Genomic DNA, 20,456 nt, shown 5'->3' with positions numbered 1-20,456 from the left:
CACTGCACTCCAGCCTGGGCAACAGAGCACGATTCTGTCTTGAAAAAAAATAAGAAGGTAAGTTGTTCTGCAAAGAGACTTAATGGGAATGTGGGAGTTGGCTACTGGCACAGACAGCAGGGAATTGGGAGTTTGAAAGAAGAAAATTTACATTTGGCATACATGTGTGCCCACGTGGCCTTTCCTACTGCAAAGGGCGCTGACAAAATCAAGCCCCTGATCCTTCCTGTGGCATACGTAAGAACAAAATGGCAGTTGTTAGGGACAAATCAAAATTTAAAAATAAAATGGCCAAGTGTGGTGGCTCACCCCTGTAATCCCAGCACTTTGGGAGGGAGGCCAAGGCTGGCAGATCACTTGAGCCCAAGAGTTTGAGACCAGCTTGGGCAACATAGCAAAACCCCATCTCTACAAAAAATACAAAAATTAGTCGGGCATGTTGGCACGGGCCTGTAATCCCAGCTACTGGGGAGGCTGAGGCAGTATAATCACCTGAACCTGGGAGATCAAGGCTGCAGTGAGCCTGATGGCACCTTTGCACTCCAGTCTGGGTGACGGAGTGAGACCCTGTCTCAAAAAAAAAAAAAAAAAAAAGGCTCCTAGTCAGTTTGGGCTACTACAACAAAACACTGGCCAGGCGCGGTGGCTCACGCCTGTAATCTCAGAACTTTGGGAGGCCAAGGAGGGGCGGGAATCACCTGAGGTCAGGAGTTCGAGACCAGCCTAGCCAACATGGTAAAACCCCATCTCTACCAAAAATACAAAAATTAGCCAGGCATGGTGGTGCGTGCCTGTAATCCCAGCTACTCAGGAGACTGAGACAGGAGAATTGCTTGAACCTGGGATGTGGAGATTGCAGTGAGCCAAGGTAGTGTCATTGCACTCCAGTCTGGGCAACAGAGCAAGACTATCTCAAAAAAAAAAAAATTAAAGGCTTTGTTCTCCCTGTTGAAAGTAAGGGAAGAGACTTCTCCACCCTCTCTTTTCTTAGAAAATTTGCTTTAGAAAACTTGTAAATTTTTTTTTTTTTTTTTGAGACGAAATCTCGCTCTTGTTGCCCAGGCTGGAGTACAGTGGCACAATCTCGGCTCGCTGCAACCTCTGCCTCCGGGGTTCAAGCAATTCTCCTGCCTCAGCCTCCCGAGTAGGTGGGATTACAGGCATCCTCCAACACGCCTGGCTAATTTTTTGTATTTTTAGTAGAGATGGGGTTTCCCCATGTTGGCCAGACTGGTCTCAAACTCCTGACCTTAGGTGATCCACCCACCTCAGCCTCCCAAAGTGCTGGGATTACAGGCGTGAGCCACCGCACCCAGCCAGAAAACTTGTAAGTTATTTTCTGTCTCTTCAAAATGTGTATAAATATTTTTAGAAGCCACACAGCCTCTTGCTAGCTTTACTACCCAGGAATGTCTTTCACAAAGACCCAGGAGCCATCTCCTTGAAATGTAAACACCAAGAAAGATGGAGCCTTCATTTCCCAGTTTCTGTGGGAAGGTAGGACTAACTTAGATAGACACTTTGCTTGAGCTGCAAAACTATCTGCTGTCATAAAAATCTGAAAAGCTGGCTGGGCATGGTGGTTCACGCCTGTAATCCCAGCACTTTGGGAAGCCGAAGTGGGTGGATCACCTGAGATCAGGAGTTTAAGACCAGCCTGGCCAACATGGCAAAACCTCATCTTTACTAAAAATACAAAAACTAGCCAGGCTTGGTGGTGCACACCTGTAATCCCAGCTACTCAGGAAGCTGAGGCAAGAGAATCGCTTGAACCTGGGACGTGGAGGTTGCAGTGAGCTGAGATCACGCCACTGCACTCCAGCCTGGGCAACAGAGCGAGACTCTATCTCAAAAAAAAAAAAAAAAAAAAAAAAAAAAGAGAAGTTTTTCTTCTGATTAAGCCAATTAGCTAACATAGATGGTCATCACAATTGCCAGGTGCCTCTAGACTGCACTATATGTGACAAATGGTGCTATCGAGTCCTCCTAAGGATTACTTATAGTTTATCTTGAGAACACGTATGTAATGGGCTGTATCTGCTTGGCTAGATAAAAGTGAGACTTCCTTCTGTCTTTGCAGTCTCTTAGCAAACTGCCTGGGGTGTGCATCACATTCTGGTTTAATGCTTACTCAATAATAAAACTGTTTTCTTTCTTCACTACTTTCGTGGAGAGGTTTTTTCTGGGTTGGGAGAAAATTTTGCTTCTAATTATATTCTCCCAACATAGTGCATGTGCTTAAAAGGGAAACAAAAGCAGGAGGGGGAAGGGTCTAGAGTGATAAGAGCTCTAGTGAGAGGCTAGGCCTAGAGAGGGACATGGAGAAATAGCATGTGGAGAGGAACGGTAGAGGAGCAATGCTAACATTCACTTGTAAATAATAAAATCATAGCAGCTAATACATAGAGGGACTACGCGCCAAGTACTGTTCTCACTGTTTAGCCATATTCACTCATTTAGCATGCACAGTAGCTTGAATCTGTTTTTTCAATTATTCATTCCCTCTCTGCACGTGGCCGTAGTAGAGTACACTAGAGTGGGCAGAAAAGGAGTCACAAAACAGCAGAAAAACTGTGCTTTTGGAAGTAGGTATGAGACAAACTCTTTTCTAGGCAAAAGTAACCCATGAAAATGTGTGTGGAAAGGCCAGATCCTACTATTAGGCAGGATGGAAATTTGAGCCATTTTATTTGGATATTACAGAATAGGGTGACCCCAGAAAACTGGAAGAACTGGGGACCAGCAAATGGCTGACGGTAGTCCTGAGCACAGAGGATGTAGGCCAGAGTGGACCTAGAAGATAAGAAAGGGAATTGAATCCAGCAAGGGACTTTTTTTTTTTTTTTTTGAGATAGAGTCTGATCTGGAGGCTGGAAGGCGGGGCTACTCACTTACCTCTACCAACAACTAGGCCACCAAGTCATTTTTTTTTTTTTTTTTTTTTTTTTTTTTTTTTTTTTTGAGGCAGAGTCTCGCTCTGTCGCCCAGGCTGAAGTGCAGTGGCGCAATCTCGGCTCACTGCAAGCTCCGCCTCCTGGGTTCACACCATTCTCCTGCCTCAGCCTCACCGAGTAGCTGGGACTACAGGCGCCCGCCACCACGCCCGGCTAATTTTTTTTTTGTATTTTTAGTAGAAACAGGGTTTCACCGTGGTCTCGATCTCCTGACCTCGTGATCCGCCCGCCTCGGCCTCCCAAAGTGCTGGGATTACAAGCGTGAGCCACCGCGCCCGGCCGCCACCAAGTCATTTTTGAGGACTGGCTCAAGAAAGCAGATTTACCTTACACTGGCCTAGCCCAGGCCACCAGATACATCCACGGAGAGCTAAATGCATATAACCACTTGGATCAAGATCCAGACAGGGACCCGTGCAGCAGGCTTCATCTGACTGATTCCTGGACGGGAGAGAAAGCCTGAGCTCCGAATCATCCTTCAATGTTTACAAAGGCCCTAAATAGCAGTGGGCTAATTGCTGTTCCTGGATTTCCAGGAGACCTGAGACCCATGAAGGAGCAGGAAACAGCCTGGGGGTAAAAAATTAACCTGGAACCTACTGGAGCGGAAGGGGCTGCACTCACCTGGAAAGGACAAAGTTCGTGGGAATTGCCCATGTAGGCCAGGTCCCTAAGCAATTCCATCCCACACCCTAACACCCCGACTGGTGTTCCTGGGTCCCTAACATTGTCTGTACCCGCTATGGAGGTTGGACAAAATGAGTTTTTCACTGCCCTGCCTCAGGCCTCGCTCAAAGGTCTGGCCCATGATATTTGGTGTACATTGGGACCCCAGCGCCCACATATTTGAAACGGGGTGGGGGGCAGGTGTTGAGCTGCTACATTTCCAGGTTCTAGGTAGCCTGGGGAACCCCTGGTCGTTGATGGAAGCACAGCGTTCAAGGGCTCAGGTACTGGAGGACACATGGGCCGCGCCAGGTCTAGCTGCGGGACATCCCCAGACCCCAGCACAGCCTCCCAGGCCGACCTTCCAGAAGCCGGCCCACTGCCTTCCCCGGGTCCCAGCCCAGAAAAGCGGAGACTTTCTCCTCCGTTTGGAAGATGGACTCATCGCCTACTTCCTCCTAGCTCCCCAGAAGACCTGGAGACCTCGGGAAGTGTCTTCATCCACGTTCGCTCCAACCCGGGGGCTCAGGCCCACCTCGATCCCACCTTCCCGGGAGGTCCAGGAAGGCCCCGCCGCACCCACCCCGTTGGCCTCACCCTGGCTCGGGCCCCTTTATCATCCTGCAGCTACGCTCCAACCAGGAGGCACAGCCAGTCCCGGCAGGCGGCTCTACCGCTCTGCTCGCAGGTTTGGGCTAGTCTGGGGCGGGGACTTGGGAGCGCCTAAAACTTGCGAGGAGGGCGGGGCCGTAGACACGTCCTTTAAAGGTTGGAACTGGCCCCGAGGCGCCGGCAGCCCTGGGCGGTCCCGGGAATCGCGCAGGACCCGGCTACCCTCGCCTAAGCTGCTGGGGGGCGCCATGGGCCGCTACCATATCCGCGTGGCCACCGGGGCCTGGCTCTTCTCCGGGTCGTACAACCGTGTGCAGCTTTGGCTGGTCGGGGCGCGCGGGGAGGCGGAGCTGGAGCTGCAGCTGCGGCCTGCGCGGGGCGAGGTTAGCGCGGGGAGCGAGGGGGGCGGGGGCAGCAGGGACCCCGGGCCCGGGCCGAGCTGGGCTCGCGGCGGGAGGGCGGGAGGCTGGGGGCGAGGTGACAGCGCGATCTCGCGGACTGGGACTTCCACGAAGTTGGGACGAGAGGGGCAAGATCAGGGACAGCGTCCGGAGCTGGGATCCCGGGCTGGGCTCAACCCCATCTCCCTTCCCCGCCCCTGGTCCCGGCAGCCTCCATCCAGCTCCTTCTCCCAGTGACCCAGAGCCCATGTAAGTATGAGGCCAGAGGTCAGACGTGAAGCTCCTCCAAGCACCGGCGCGGGGAGAGCTCAGTTAATGGGACCCACGCGGGCGATGCTGCTCCAGCATCAGCTCCAGGCGCTGCGGGCCCTAGTCCTCCACCTGACTCTGGGCGTCTGAGACCCAAAGAGCAGGTCGTGCGGGGGCGGGAAAGAGGCGATGCTGTCTTTGGAGGCCCTGAGAAACTGAGGTTGCACTGGAGCGCGGTTCCGTCCTCGAAACGGCCTCGGTCGGGTCCCTCCTACTAAGTCTGGCCTGGGTCCGGCCTGCACAGGAGGAGGAGTTTGATCATGACGTTGCAGAGGACTTGGGGCTCCTGCAGTTCGTGAGGCTGCGCAAACACCACTGGCTGGTGGAGGACGCGTGGTTCTGCGACCGCATCACGGTGCAGGGCCCTGGAGCCTGCGTGGAGGCGGCCTTCCCGTGCTACCGCTGGGTGCAGGGCGAGGACATCCTGAGCCTGCCCGAGGGCACCGGTGAGCAGGCGGCGTCGGGGAAGGAGGCACAAGGTCCCGGGAACTGCTGCGGGGCTAGGAGGACAGAGTTAAGGACGGTCGGAGCAGACTTAAGAGGATGTATGGGCCCAGGGCAGGTGAAGTGTAGGGATCCCAGCGTGCTGGACAGAAAACGGGAAGGAGTTATGAATTCCCAAAGTTTTACACAGGCTAAGAGAGGCTGCGTGTGAGGCTGGAGGCAGGGAGTAAGTGATCTGGAGATCCCATCTTCCAAGAAGGCAAAGACAGAAAGTGGGAGTTGCAGCGATCCAGGAAAACAGAGAAGCAAAGTAAAAGTAGGAAGGAGATGTCAAGGTGACTCAGAAGACAGGTGAGGGGGCCACATGGAACAGAAGGGGGTGGGTGACCCATGAGAGCAGACAGTTAAGGGAAACAAACATAGGATGCTGGAGAGATGGTCTGGTTGGAATAACACGAAGACACCCATGAAAGACAAGAAGCACACTGGTCCGCAGGAGACAGGGAGGAATGAGGATGGCAAATAGTGATTTTTTTTTTTTTTTTTTTTTTGAGACGGAGTCTTGCTCTGTCGCCCAGGCTGGAGTGCAGTGGCGCGATCTCGGCTCACTGCAACCTCCACCTCCCGGGTTCACGCCATTCTCCTGCCTCAGCCTCCTGAGTAGCTGGGACTGCAGGCGCCCGCCACCAAGCCCGGCTAATTTTTTATATTTTTTTTAGTAGAGACGGAGTTTCACCATACTAGCCAGGATGGTCTCGATCTCCTGACCTCGTGATCCGCCTGCCTCGGCCTCCCAAAGTGCTGGGATTACAGGCTTGGACCACCACGCCCGGCCCAAATAGTGAATTTTTAACCATGGGTAACGAGTAAAAGAGAGATGAATCCAGAGACGAGTGAGGGCAGTAGGGATGGAACATCAAATCTATGACTTTGAGACAGGTGAGTGTAAATGCAGAAAAGACCCAGAATAAGTCAATAGATACAGATTATGATAGTAAATCCAGAAAGATGAGGTTTAAAAAAAAAAAAGCAAATGTAGAATCTTTTGAGGACAGGTGAAGGCGTGGCAGGTGAGGTTTAAGACGTGAAATTAATCAAAGCAATCTGTAGTAGACAGTAGGTGTAGGTGTATATGTGACTAAGATTTCATCACCTTAATTAAGGTGATTTTTTTCCAACCATAGATATTGATGAAGTAAGGCCAGGTAGGGGAAGATGAGTGAAGGAGCAAGAAATGGTGGCAAACAGGAGGTTTTTATCTACAGGCAAAGGATGAGGGCTGAAATAAGAGAAAGCAGGAGTGCAAGTTGGCAAAGATGGGATAAACGTGTCTGGGGGATAATCAAATGAGGCAAAGCCAGAGATAAAAGCAACAGTGCATGGCTGAAAACATGGAATACGGCTAACCACAGGGAGATGAGGACAAGAGGCGGGCATAGGACCAGACAGAGCCATGAGGCCAATTGTCCTGATGTCTCCCCAGCCCGCCTGCCAGGAGACAATGCCTTGGACGTGTTCCAGAAGCATCGAGAGAAGGAACTGAAAGACAGACAGCAGATCTACTGGTGACCACCCACACCTTAAACTAACCCCACCACCACTGTCCCACCCCTTCCCTGCCCCTGCCCCCATCACTGACCATGACATCCTTCCTGAAACTTTGTCCCCAACTCCTAGCTGGGCCACCTGGAAGGAAGGGTTACCCCTGACCATCGCTGCAGACTGTAAGGATGATCTACCTCCAAATATGAGATTCCATGAGGAGAAGAGGCTGGACTTTGAATGGACACTGAAGGCAGGGTGAGAAAACGGCTAGACCTCGGAGTGAAATAAGGGCTGGGAGGGCCAAGAATGATGGTAGATGGTGCAGGACTGAGGGATCAGCTGATGAGTTAAGCCTCAATACCTGTCCTAGGGCTCTGGAGATGGCCCTCAAACGTGTTTACACCCTCCTGAGCTCCTGGAACTGCCTAGAAGACTTTGATCAGATCTTCTGGGGCCAGAAGAGTGCCCTGGCTGGTCAGTGGTTCCCCCAGGTCTCCATAATCCCTTAATGGCCCCTCTGGATGACTCATCACACTCCACAGTCCCCTATAACTCTTTGCAAGAAGAGACCTTATCATATCTGGTCAACTCAGAGAGGCCTTGAGAATGAAAATGCAGAAGCTGGGTTCAGGGTGGGTCATATACCTGAACCCCTGGGGTAGACTTTGGAGAAGGGATACGCAGGCTATAGTACATATATCCTCCTTCCGCCGCCCACCACAGAGAAGGTTCACCAGTGCTGGCAGGATGATGAGGTGTTCGGCTACCAGTTCCTCAATGGTGTCAACCCCATGCTGTTGAGACGCTCGACCTCTCTGCCCTCCAGGCTAGTGCTGCCTTCGGGGATGGAAGAGCTTCAGGCTCAACTGGAGAAAGAACTTCAGGTACCTCTCCTTCCCCTGCCTGGCACTGTTCTCTCCTTAGTAGTGTGGTGACAACGGACAGAGAGAATCCAAATTGAGTCAGAGGAAGGCTGCAGTACTGCGTTGCCCCTTGGTGCAGTCCTGTGCTGGAAAAATACAGAAATAAAAGATGTAGGAGAAGAAACGATGAGGAGCTCCCAGCAGGAAGGGGAAAATAGAATGGATCCCAGCACACAGAGGGGCTGGAGATGTTAGCAGGAAGTGGCATTGCCTGGCCGCAGTGTTCTGGACTCCAGTGTTCATGGGTAGGGAGAAAAGTGAGGCAGTGCCATCGGGTGGGGAGAATCGGGGAGGCTTTCTAGAAAAAGAAAGCGGGGTTTGGAAGCGATGGACTGTACTGAGGACAAGCCTAGGCAAAATGTGTGCGTGTGCATGTGTGTGCTGTATGCGGTGGCAGGGGTGGCTAGGAGAAGCTCTCTGGAATATTTGGCAGAGGAGGTGAGATTTGAATAGGGAATGAAAGAGCATTTGCTGAGCTGATAGGAGCCAAAACCAGAGCGCAGACCATTCGGGAATGATCAGAAAGGGGCCTGGCCATTTGACAGGTGGTCAGTTTACAATGCCTGTGATGCCAACTGGATTGAGCAGGCCTGGTTCCAAACCCAGATCTGCCACCACATCCACGCACAAGACGTCTACCCTCACCAGACTGTTCCTTCACTTTAAGATGAGAGGAACTGGACCAGGGGCTCTAGTTCTCCCAACAGGACTCCGGTACTGACCCAGGAGAATGGCAAGAAGCTAGACTAAATCTCTTGCCCTTTGCCCTGGTCCCCTGGGGGTAGACTTTGAACTCTAAAAATGGATACATCCCTCCTGTCCCCAGAATGGTTCCCTGTTTGAAGCTGACTTCATCCTTCTGGATGGAATTCCAGCCAACGTGATCCGAGGAGAGAAGCAGTACCTGGCTGCCCCCCTCGTCATGCTGAAGATGGAGCCCAGTGGGAAGCTGCTGCCCATGGTCATCCAGGTAAGAGCCGGCCCTGGGCCTCTCCCGCAATGTTGCGCTCTGTTCACCTCAACCTCTGCTCCCAGGAACCCAGCCCCCGGCTCTTGGCTCCCAAACCCCATCCTCACTCAGTGAGACTTGTCTTCATGTCACTATTTGCCTGGCCCCTCGTCTCCCCTGCCTCATCCAACTAGAGTTACTTGTTCAAGAGTCAAAATGGCCTCTTGGAGTTCTCATCCTGTATCCAATGGTCCTCACACTTCAGTGTGCATCAGAATCACCTGAAGTGCCTGTTGAAATGCAGATTTCTGGATTCCATGACCAGACTTTCTGATTCAGTATGTCTGGGGTGGGAACTGAGAGTTTGCGTTTTTATAAGTTCCGAAGTGGTGCTGACACTACCAGTTCAGGACTACACTTTCAGAATCGCTATCTCATCTCTCAGTGGCCTCTGACTCTGAACCCTCATCGTCTCTTGAATATCTTTTCTCTCAATATTTTTTTTTTTGAGATAGAATCTCACTCTGTCACTCAGGCTGGAGTACAGTTGTGCGATCTTGGCTCACTGCAACCTGCGCCTCCTGGGTTCAAGCGATTCTCTCACCTCAGTCCCTCCAGTAGCTGGGACCACAGGCATGTGCCACCACGTGGGCCTGGCTAATTTTTGTATTTTTTGTAGAGATGGGGTTTCGCCAAATTGCCCAGGCTGGTCTTGAACTTCTGGGCTGAAGTAATCTGCCTGCCTCGGCCTCCCAAAGTGCTGGGATTACAGGTGTCAGCCACCGCACCTGGCCTTCTCTCACTATTCTTAACACCCAGGAGACAAGAACTGTCAATAATCTTACACCTCCTACTTCTCCTTCACATTCCACCACCATCTGAGCACCGACCCCAAAGCAGCAGGTTTCTCCCACACCACTGTTAGGGCCTCCTTCTGGACCCCCTTCTTCCAGTCCCTCCTGCCTTCCACCTGACATCAGGGCACTCCTGCTAGGGAGTGGCAGGCTGGGAGGGTTCACAGTCCTCCTGCTAGACTATAACCTCCTAGAAGGCAATAGTCTTACTTAGTCATCTCTGTTTCCCCAAGAATGCTGACTATAATGTCATATATGGAATGGGAGTTCAATAATTCCTCTTTCTCCCAGATTCAGCCTCCCAACCCCAGCTCTCCAACCCCAACACTGTTCCTGCCCTCAGACCCCCCACTTGCCTGGCTCCTGGCAAAGTCCTGGGTCCGAAATTCAGATTTCCAACTGCACGAGCTCCAGTATCACTTGCTGAACACTCATCTGGTGGCTGAGGTCATCGCTGTCGCCACCATGCGGTGCCTCCCAGGACTGCACCCCATCTTCAAGGTACTTACTAATCTATTAAATCACATATCCCTCAGACCCCAGAGAGAGGAACAGCCCAGTATCAAATGATATTGCAGCAGCAAAAACTCTTTGTAGCAATTTGTGAGTGAAGAGGAGACTGTCTCAATATCTTGAGATGTTGATTTTAATTAAGTTTATTAAGTTTAGTCACTTAACATTATATAGGAACCCTCTGAAATTCTCAGAGATCTGACATCTAGCAGTGCGCTCACAGTAGGGCTTGAATACTGTTAGTAAAACAAAAGCCGTATTCCTACCTTAGATTTAGTATTTAGCCAGAAAAACAAGTGATGCCCATAAGAACCAACCAGAGAACAGTATCTGGTACTACAGTTTGAAATCACAAGGGACAGCCTATAACAGTCTAGTATTGATGAAGAATGTTTCTCCCCAACTGAGGAGTCAGCTAAGTAGAAACAGATCAAAAGGCAAGGAAGAGCAGTCAGCAAGCCACTCATACCTGCCCAACAGTAAGGTGGATAGAGATGTACGTTAGCATGGTAATGACAGGAATGAAAAGGAAAGAATCTAAAATGTAGTGAAGGGAAGAAACGGTAGCTGCAGCGTGCCTGGGTGCAAGAGAGAGAAAAGCCAGAAGTCCAAGCTTCTGCCACACCTGTAAGTCCCTGGGGCGGGTGTGTTATACTGACCTAGAAATACTGTGGTTTTAAGAGCTAGGTGTGGTGGTTCATGCCTGTAATCCCAGTGCTTTGGGTGGCCAAAGCAGTATGATTGCTTAAGACCAGGAGTTCAAGACCAGCCTGGGCAACACAGCAAGTCCCGGTCTCTAAATAAAAAAAAAAAAAAAAAAAAGAAAGAAAGAAAAGAAAGAAAGACTGTAATTTTATAAAACAGTGAGTTCTGTATATATTGCTAGGGAGAAGGCAAAATAAGACCTGTGCTTGCTTAAGAAAATGTTCTTAAAATCTTGATGATACTTTATATACAGGGAACTTGGCAGAGGGAGCACAAAAATGATACAAGCTTACAAACCAGAGTAATTGTCAGAAACAGTAAAGTTAGAAGAAACCAGAGTCGGCAAAAATGAGATGTTTGGTTTTAGGTACATGGAGTTTGATGTACTGGCAAGATATGCAAGTAAGTCCTGGGTAAAAACAACTGAATTGTGTTTTCGCTGGGGGCCTCCACCCAGACCCCCCAAGCCTGGCCAGTATAGCTGTGCCCCCTCTGGAGTTTTCCCCTTCGGTAACATAGACAAGATGGAGACCAGTCTGATGAATGGAATCTTGGATTTCATTCATCTCATGCTGTCTCCTGCTTCCCCATCCTCTGCTCCACACGAACAAGTGAAGCCTCTATTCACACTTACAATTCCTTTTCCTAGTTCAGTCCTGTCCGTGTCTCCACTCACCACAGTAATGCCACCCCCCGGCAGACAGCTGACTTGCTGGCAGATGCACACGAGGGTCAAGCCTGCAGATGTCTTCACAGTGGCTATGCAGGCTCTGGCTTTGGATTGCTGGGGTCTTAGTCCTGTACCCCGGCCTCAATAATTTCCAGATGTCCTCGCATGTTCCATCGTGAGGTTGTTAAAGGTTAAAATGACTTAATGGTGTGACACAAGCTAAATGCTACGAAAAACCTTAGTTCTTGCAAAAATTTTTTTTTTCAGAGACAAGTTCTCACTCTGTCACCCAGGCTGGAGTGCAGTGGCGTAATCATAACTCACTGCAGCTTCAAACTCCTGGGCTGAAGCGATCCTCTAACCTCAGCCTTCAGAGTAGCTGGGACTACAGGTGTGCACCACCATGCCTGGCTAACTTTTTTTATTTTTTGTAGAGACAGGGTTTCGCTATGTGGCCCAAGCTAGTCTCAAATTCCTGGGCTCAAGCGATCCTCCTGCCTCAGCCTCCCAAGTAACCTGGATTGCAGGCACACGCCGCCACACCCGGCTAGTTCTTGCAATTATTATTATTAGGGACTGTTTATCCTTAGGCATCCTTTCTCCTCATGCGGACTTTGGCCTTTCCGTGACATTCAGATCTTTCATGAATCTTCTGAAAAGCTTCCGGTTAATGTGAGCTGCTTTGATATCTTAACACCAAAGGTGTCACTGGGGTCACTGCCAGTGTCCAGCATCAACAATTCAGACACGCACCAAAACTGCTTGAAACCTGCATATTAACTATGTGGAAAGGAAGACAAACAGTCTAAGATAAAAAGAAACGCATGTAAGGACCAGGTGGCCTTTTTTTAATAGCTAAGGAAAAGCAGGAGAGGAGGGGCCCAAGAGTGGAGAAAGATTTGCTTAAACAGGTAGCTGAATATAGCTCTTCTAGTTCTGACCGCAAGTACTCTCCCCACCCGTCCCCTGAAGAAACCCCCAACTGTGAAACAACTAAAAGATGGAGATGCAGCTTTGATAATAAGCAGAGAGGCTAGTTTAAGAGAATGTGAATGACAGAGGAGGTAGCAAAGAAAATCAGAAGGGGCTGATTCATAAGACACCTATACTCAAGGTGGAAACAATGAAGCGGATAGCTACTATTCCAGGACTCTTGTGTGTAATGGACACTCTCCAACATCACTTAGGTGAGGATCACCACAGCCCCTGAGATAAGAGAGTCTATTACTGCCCCCTGTTGACAAATGAAGAGATTGCAGATTAAAAGGTTATTAACTTGGCCAAGTCTCAAAATGAGGAGTAAAGTGTAGGTTAAAATCCTGGTCAGTCTGGCTCCAGGACCCAACTTGCAGGGAAGTTGGAGAGCACAACAGTGAGTGATCAGAGCAGCAGGAGACCAGCCTGTCAAGGAAAGCATCAAGAGGAGAAGGTGCCACGCTGGGTGCCAGGTCCTACCAGGAAGGACCCAAGCATGGTCTCTACCAGTCACACCCTCCAATCTCCTCCTCTCCAGTTCCTGATCCCCCATATCCGCTACACCATGGAAATCAACACCCGGGCCCGGACCCAACTCATCTCAGATGGAGGAATTTTTGATAAGGTGAGGAGGGTACGGGGCATGGGACTGCCTCATCCATCTCTCCATGAGCTGCCACTTTCAGGATCCAAGACCAACTATGTGTGAATGTCTTCACTCTTAACCTATGAACCTGTCCCTTTTATACCCATGTCTTTTTTTTTTTTTTTTTTTTTTTTTTTGAGACAGAGTCTAGCTCTGTCGCCCAGGCTGGAGTGCAGTAGCACCATCTTGGCTCACTGCCACCTCCGCCTCCTGGGTTCAAGCGATTCTCCTGCCTCAGCCTCTCGAGTAGCTGGGATTACAGGCACCCGCCACCACGCCCAGCTAATTTTTGTATTTTTAGTAGAGATGGGGTTTCACTGTGTTGGCCAGACTGGTCTCGAACTCCTGACCTCATGATCTACCCACCTCATGATCTACCCACCTCATGATCTACCCATGTCTTAATAGCTAAAAATCCCACATCTGCCCCACTTTATGGAAGATGTGATGGTTCTCCAGCCCTGTTTCCCCCTCTAAGACCTGTGATCTCCTGTCCCAGGCAGTGAGCACAGGTGGAGGGGGCCATGTGCAGTTGCTCCGTCGGGCGGCGGCTCAGCTGACCTACTGCTCCCTCTGTCCTCCTGACGACCTGGCTGACCGGGGCCTGCTGGAACTCCCAGGTGCTCTCTATGCCCGTGATGCCTTACGGCTCTGGGAGATCATTGCCAGGTGAGTAAGGAGGAGCTGAGAAATGGGGGGGACTCTGGCCTGAGGCCAGCATGGGGCAAAAGCAAGAAGGTCCAGACAGGAGAAGCAGAGAACTCAATCCTGGGGAGAGATGAGGAAAAGTGAGGACACAGTGGGTGGCTCTGAAAATGAGGAGACTGGGATGGGGCAGAGAGAGGAGGTGAGGGGAGCTGTGGGGGGAGACTGGGGGAGGTGTCTGGAAAAATCAGGATTTTCTGAGGATGTATGACAGCAACCGTGAGAATTCCTAGAACTAAGAACCCACATCTTCCATGAGATGCTAGTGTGTTTAGAGGGCTGAGGATGTCCCGAAGGCAAGGTGTCTTCCCAGATACCGTGAAAGCATTGGGCAGATGCCACAGAAAGAGGAATAGAGGTCAGAGGCCGGGGCCTTCTGCCTTCAAGTGCCTTTTCCCCCTGGGCAGGTATGTGGAGGGGATCGTCCACCTCTTCTACCAAAGGGATGACGTAGTGAAGGGGGACCCTGAGCTGCAGGCCTGGTGTCGGGAGATCACGGAGGTGGGGCTGTGCCAGGCCCAGGACCGAGGTAAGATCCGTTCTAGAGACAGAAGAAGCTCCTGGGAGACTCTGCCAGGGCCCCTTCCCAGCCCCGCCCTTCTGGGGATAGGACCCCAACCTCTCATCAGGCCTCCCTTCCTCCCTCCACACGGTTTGAAAGCATGTGTATCCCATTCCCACCTCCTCAGACTCGGACAATTCTAGAGACCCAAGGACTGTCCTCCTCAGAGACCCTGGCCATCAACCCCTAGTCCCACCACACCCCAGTCACAGATGCCCCTGAACTGCCATATCCTGGGGCCCACCAGGCCACAGCCGCAGCTGGGAGGGGTCTGCACAGTCCCTGCTGGGCTCATATTCTCTCCTGATGGTTCCGCTTTCCTAACTGAGGATGTAAATGGGAAGATTTTCCCTCCAAAGCCCGTAAGGACCCACCCTGGCTTTCCCTCCCTCTCTTCCTGCCTGCCACTGTCCAGCATGCCCAGAGGGTCCAGGAATACTGCATGCTTGCTACAGTGCAAGGTCAGCTCTTGATGCAAGCTCAATCCTATACATGCTTTGCCTCAAACCCAAACTCAGCACCCTGATCCTTGGGGCTCAGGTTTCTTTGGCTAATCCAACCCTCCCACCCTAACCACCCCTTGGCCAAAATCTAGCCACGACCTTTAGTCAACTCTCGTTCCCCACATTTGAACCTCTGAGGAAGAAAAAGCCTTTGCTGAGCTCTTAGGTTGAATCACACAGGCACCAGCCTGCACTACTGTCACTCATCCTTCGGCCCCTCCCCCTCACACTTCAGACCTAGGCCTTGAATGCCATCCTCTGCCTCTGTGGGACAACTACAGACATTTACTGGGGAGCCCTTATGGCCAATCCTGGGAATGTGGCAAACATCCTTACCCTGGAGGGAGCCTCTCCCTGGGGAATCTGCACCACCCTACCCTTCCAGGACCAAACTCTCTCTAGCTCTTCTCAGTACAGTCCCTTAGGCTCCTAGCAGTTTGGGCTACTACAACAAAACACTGGCTGGGTGCAGTGGCTCACGCCTGTAATCCCAGCACTTTGGGAGGCTGAGGTGGGTAGATCACGAGGTCAGGAGTTTGAGACCAGCCTGGCCAACATAGTGAAACCCCCGTCTCTACTAAAAATACAAAAATTAGCCAGGCGTGGTGGCACGCGCCTGTAATCCCAGCTACTCGGGAGGCTGAGGCAGGAGAATCGCTTGAACTTGGGAGGCAGAGGTTGCAGGTGAGCCGGATCACGCCATTGCACTCTAGCCTGGGCAACAGAGCGAAACTCCATCTCAAAAAAAACAAAAACAAAAACAAAACCACACACCATAGACTAGGTGGCTTATAAACAACAGAAATGTATTCCCCACAGTTCTGGAGGCTGGAAGTTCAAGATCAGGTTCTGGTGAGAGCCCTCTTCCAGGCTGCCCACAGCCGATTTCTCCCTGTGTCCTCACATAGCAGAAAGATAGCAAGCTAGCACTCTGTCCTCTGCTCATAAAGGTATTAAACCCATTCAGGCCGGGCGCGGTGGCTCAAGCCTGTAATCCCAGCACTTTGGGAGGCCGAGGCGGGCGGATCACGAGGTCAGGAGATCGAGACCATCCTGGCTAACACGGTGAAACCCCGTCTCTACTAAAAATACAAAAAATTAGCCGGGCATGTTGGCGGGCGCCTGTAGTCCCGGCTACTCGGGAGGCTGAGGCAGGAAAATGGCGTGAACCTGGGAGGCGGAACTTGCAGTGAGCCGGGATCGCGCCACTGCACTCCAGCCTGGAGGACAGAGCAAGACTCCATCCAAAATAAATAAATAAATAAATAAATAAACCCATTCAGGAGGGCTGCACCCTCATGCCGTAATGTGGGGCTCCACCTCCAAATACCATCACAATGGGATTAGATTTCAATATAAAAATTTTTTGGAGCCAAAGACATTCAGTTCATGACACATGTTAACTTTAACCTCCACTAACTGCCCTCCCCCTTGTTCTCTTTCAGTTCTCATAGCTCACTTTTGTCTAGTTTTCCCAACAGACATTTTAGAGGCTAAAATTAAAAATGCCATGGGATTAACAGTCAGGAACCTGAGTTCAAGGTCAGCCTCTGCCTTTTCCCAACTATGCAGTCCTGACAGTTTATTCTCTATGGGCTTTCATTTTCTTACCTATAAAATGAGAGTAATTATATTTATTCCACTTAACTGATAAGATTATCAGGTCTCCCAGCATTTTAGGAGGCTGAGGCGGGCAGATCACCTGAGGCCAGGAGTTCGAGACCAGCCTAGCCAACACGGTGAAACCCCATCTCTACTAAAAATACAAAAATTAGCCGGGCATGGTGGTGGGAGCCTGTAATCCCAGCTACTTGGGAGGCTGAGGCAGGAGACTCACTTGAACCTGAGAGGCAGAGGTTACGGTGAGCCGAGATTGTGCCGCTGCACTCCAGCCTGGGTAACGGAGCAAGACTCCGTCTCAAAAAAAAAAAGATTATCAGGTCTCTGAGCCCCATATCCACTGTAAGATGAGTGGCCTGAGATAACCTTTGTGGGAGCCCCTCTTAGCTGTGACACTGGAAATCCATGACTTATTCCCCACCTTATAACACAGACACTTGTAATTCTGTCTGGGAATAGGAGTACGCATCCCTAAATTATTTATTTATTTTGTAATATTTAAATAGAGACAGGCTCTTGCTCTGTCACCTGACTACCAGCAATCCTCCTGCCTTGGCCTCCCAAAGTGCTGGGATTACAGGCATGAGTCACTGACCATGCATCCCTCAATTCTTGTTTTTTTTTTTTTGTTTTTTTTTTTTGAGACAGAGTCTCGCTCTGTCGCTCAGGCTGGAGTGCAGTGGCGCGATCTCAGCTCACTGCAAGCTCCACCTCCTGGGTTCATGCCATTCTCCTGCCTCAGCCTCCCGAGTACCTGGGACTACAGGTGCCCGACACCAACTTTTCGTATTTTTAGTAGAGACAGGGTTTCACCGTGTTAGCCAGGATGGTCTTGATCTCCTGACCTTGTGATCCGCCCACCTCGGCCTCCCAAAGTGCTGGGATTACAGGCGTGAGCCACCGCACCTGGCCGCCTCCCTCAATTCTTAACCACTTTTTGAGGCAAGGAATATTTGGTCACTCAGAACTTTTCAGCCCCCAATCCTTCCATAACAATAATTATTACTTATTGAGCATTTATTACAGACCAGGTGATTTTGATACATCATCTCATATATAATGTAGGTATCATCCATATTTTACAGGTGAAAAAACTGAGGTTCAAAGAGGTTAAGCCGGCCCATGGTAACTAAGTGTAAGTGATTGAGCCAGGACTTAAACCCATGTCTGATGCAAATACGTCTAAATAAAATGAACAAATACTCATCAATTCTAAAATATGGGCATCCCAAAACAACAGCCTTTGTTCCTCTCCTCTTATGCTGTAGCTTCTAACTCCTATTCCTTTCCTGCCCAGGTTTCCCTGTCTCCTTCCAGTCCCAGAGTCAACTCTGCCATTTCCTCACCATGTGCGTCTTCACATGCACTGCCCAGCATGCCGCCATCAACCAGGGCCAGGTATGGACAGCTGAAAGCCCAGGTCCCTGAAGGCAAGGTGACCTGAGGGAGAGATGGGAGTTCAAACCCTAAGTACCAGGGTTCTAGGCTTCCAGTTTCTTCCTCCAGCTGGACTGGTATGCCTGGGTCCCTAATGCCCCATGCACAATGCGGATGCCCCCACCCACCACCAAGGAAGATGTGACGATGGCCACAGTGATGGGGTCCCTACCTGATGTCCGGCAGGCCTGTCTTCAAATGGCCATCTCATGGCATCTGAGTCGCCGCCAGCCGGACATGGTGAGAGGGGGGACTCTCGGGAGAGGGAAATGACAGTTGGAAAGGAAACATCAGAGTGAGGGGCTGGGCTCTAGGTGCATTTGTCTTTAGAAACTGACTAATCCTTTGTTCTGTCTCAGGTGCCTCTGGGGCATCACAAAGAAAAATATTTCTCAGGCCCCAAGCCCAAAGTTGTGCTAAACCAATTCCGAACAGATTTGGAAAAGCTGGAAAAGGAGATTACAGCCCGGAATGAGCAACTTGACTGGCCCTATGAATATCTGAAGCCCAGCTGCATAGAGAACAGTGTCACCATCTGAGCCCTAGAGTGACTCTACCTGCAAGATTTCACATCAGCTTTAGGACTGACATTTCTATCTTGAATTTCATGCTTTCCTAAAGCCTCTGCTGCTAAGGCTCTATTTTCTCCCCCAGTTAAACCCCCTACATTAGTATCCCACTAGCCCAGGGGAGCAGTAAACTTTCTCTGCAAAGACTAGGTCCTTTTTTACCCTTTGCAGGCCACATAGTCACTGTCTCGACTACTCAGCTCTCCTGCTGCAGCATGAAGGCAGCCATAGACAACATGGAAATGAGGGTGACTATGTTCCAATAAAACTTTATGGACACTGAGATATGAATGTTACATCACAAAAGAGTCTTCTTTTGGTTTATTCAACCATTTAAATGCAAAAAAGATCCACAAACAAATATGCTTTGTTTGAGACATGCACAGCCAGGCTACAGACTGGATTTGGCCCTTGAACCCTGCACTAGCCTGAGGCCCTGACCCTACTTCCAAAACATCCAAGATCATGGAGCAGGGGGATTTCTTAGAAAAATCAACTTACCTCAGCTAACTCTCCATTCCCAGGAACTAACCTTCATGCCTGGTGGCCAATGTACAAATTCCTGACTCGGTTCTTTGGCAATTTCCTTCCACCCATATTTCTCCTATTCACCCATGTACCCCAAAAGTCCCTGAATGATGTTTTGGGGGCTGAATAAAAACCACTGCCCCAAAATGGCTTCTTTCTCCAAACAGTCCCAGATGACAGGCACATAATTCATGTCTCAAGGCTACTTTTCCAGCCCCTTTAATACTCTGGGATCTATGTGTTTCCCACATTCCAAGTTATCTTTCACAAGCCTTTTAAGAACAATATGCACAAAATAAATGGACAAGAACTACAAAGTTATTCTAGCCAATGATAGTGTTTATTTGTTAGGTCCTGGGGTCTCAAGGTCAAATGATCCCTCTCAATTATTCTGAGGTCACTGTCCTCACTAGAGTGGTTACAACTTGCTCGGTGCAAAATTGTGTTCTTCAAACATCCCTATTTTTTTTTTTTTTTTTTTTTTTTTTTTTGAGAAGTAGTCTCTATCGCCCAGGCTGGAATGCAGTGGCGCCATCTCAGCTCACTGCAACCTTCGCCTCCCGGGTTCAAGCGATTATCCCGCCTCAGCATCCCGAGTGGCTGGGATCACAAGCTCATGCCACCACACCCGGCTATTTTTTGTAATTTTTAGTAGAGACGGGGTTTCGCCATGTTGACCAGGCTGGTCGCGAACTCCCGACCTCAGGTGATCCGCCCGCCTCGATATTCCTATTTCTAAATAATTATTACAGATCTGTCACTCACCAGTTAAGCATACAAACAGCTTTTTTGGAGGGGATGACCTATTTATATTTTAAAATCTTATATCCTACCTTATTCAAGAGACCTATCAGTTCTCCTAGTTTAAAGTAGAGAAGCAAAGTGACATTTTTGTGTACACTTAACAGGACTGCTTACCTTCACTACCTGCTCAGTCGGCTTTCCCTGGACTTCTCCTAACCGCCCATTTTTCCTGGATTTGGCATCGAGAGTTACAGTATTTCAAGTGTGATGATAAAATGTTACTTAGGAGAAACAGTTCCAATACCAAGAACCTTCAGCAATTTTAAAGCGTTTTAAAGCCACAAAACCATGCCTGATCCCCAAAAGGGGGTCCTAAATCCTTTATACTGTCAGAATCTCAATTTTAAAAGGGAGTAGAGATAGAAACGCTCTCTGTTGGTGAAATCTGTCTTACTTACCATTTCCCCAACACAGGAGAGACTAAGGAATTTCAGGTAAAAATCAGACGGTTCCAATCCTCCGATACTAAGAGCCCATCGCCCCAGTTCCCAGCAGCTCCGCCAGTTAGACTTTTTCCCCTAAGGCCTCGCTAAGCGTAGTTCCTCGTCACGTGACGTGACAG

The 20,456-nt window shown here is 50.0% G+C and overlaps 1 protein-coding gene and 1 long non-coding RNA gene across 2 annotated transcripts; one reads left to right on the top strand and one right to left on the bottom strand.

Moving 5' to 3' along the window:
* Positions 1 to 3,249: 3,249 nt before the first annotated feature.
* On the top strand, positions 3,250 to 18,853 carry ALOX12 (arachidonate 12-lipoxygenase, 12S type). Its single transcript, XM_030799417.1, has 14 exons — positions 3,250 to 4,615; positions 5,187 to 5,388; positions 6,870 to 6,951; positions 7,064 to 7,186; positions 7,302 to 7,405; positions 7,655 to 7,815; positions 8,681 to 8,824; positions 9,949 to 10,158; positions 13,059 to 13,145; positions 13,666 to 13,835; positions 14,279 to 14,400; positions 17,854 to 17,954; positions 18,063 to 18,233; positions 18,353 to 18,853. Exons 1-14 carry the CDS (start codon positions 3,713 to 3,715, stop codon positions 18,530 to 18,532), a joined length of 2,760 nt encoding a protein of 919 aa, XP_030655277.1. The 5' UTR covers positions 3,250 to 3,712; the 3' UTR covers positions 18,533 to 18,853.
* Positions 7,860 to 20,447, bottom strand: LOC115831449. Its single transcript, XR_004026935.1, has 3 exons — positions 20,293 to 20,447; positions 17,903 to 17,996; positions 7,860 to 7,940 (listed from the first exon to the last, which is right to left on the bottom strand). It is a non-coding gene; the product is annotated as an uncharacterized LOC115831449 (long non-coding RNA).
* Between the last annotated feature and the right edge of the window lie 9 nt (positions 20,448 to 20,456).

This window comes from Nomascus leucogenys, chromosome 19, assembly GCF_006542625.1.
Source record: "Nomascus leucogenys isolate Asia chromosome 19, Asia_NLE_v1, whole genome shotgun sequence".
Classification (NCBI taxonomy): domain Eukaryota; kingdom Metazoa; phylum Chordata; class Mammalia; order Primates; family Hylobatidae; genus Nomascus; species Nomascus leucogenys.
Note: the sequence above shows the minus strand (reverse complement) of the source record. Positions and strands in the feature narration are given on the sequence as shown.

Bases quoted from the DNA above. Each gene is read 5' to 3' on its own strand.
- ALOX12 (XM_030799417.1), top strand. From the start codon at position 3,713: ATGAGTTTTTCACTGCCCTGCCTCAGGCCTCGCTCAAAGGTCTGGCCC. The intron at 7,187-7,301 runs GTGAGAAAACGG...TACCTGTCCTAG, and splicing joins GAATGGACACTGAAGGCAGG to GGCTCTGGAGATGGCCCTCA. The intron at 7,816-8,680 runs GTACCTCTCCTT...TCCTGTCCCCAG, and splicing joins AACTGGAGAAAGAACTTCAG to AATGGTTCCCTGTTTGAAGC.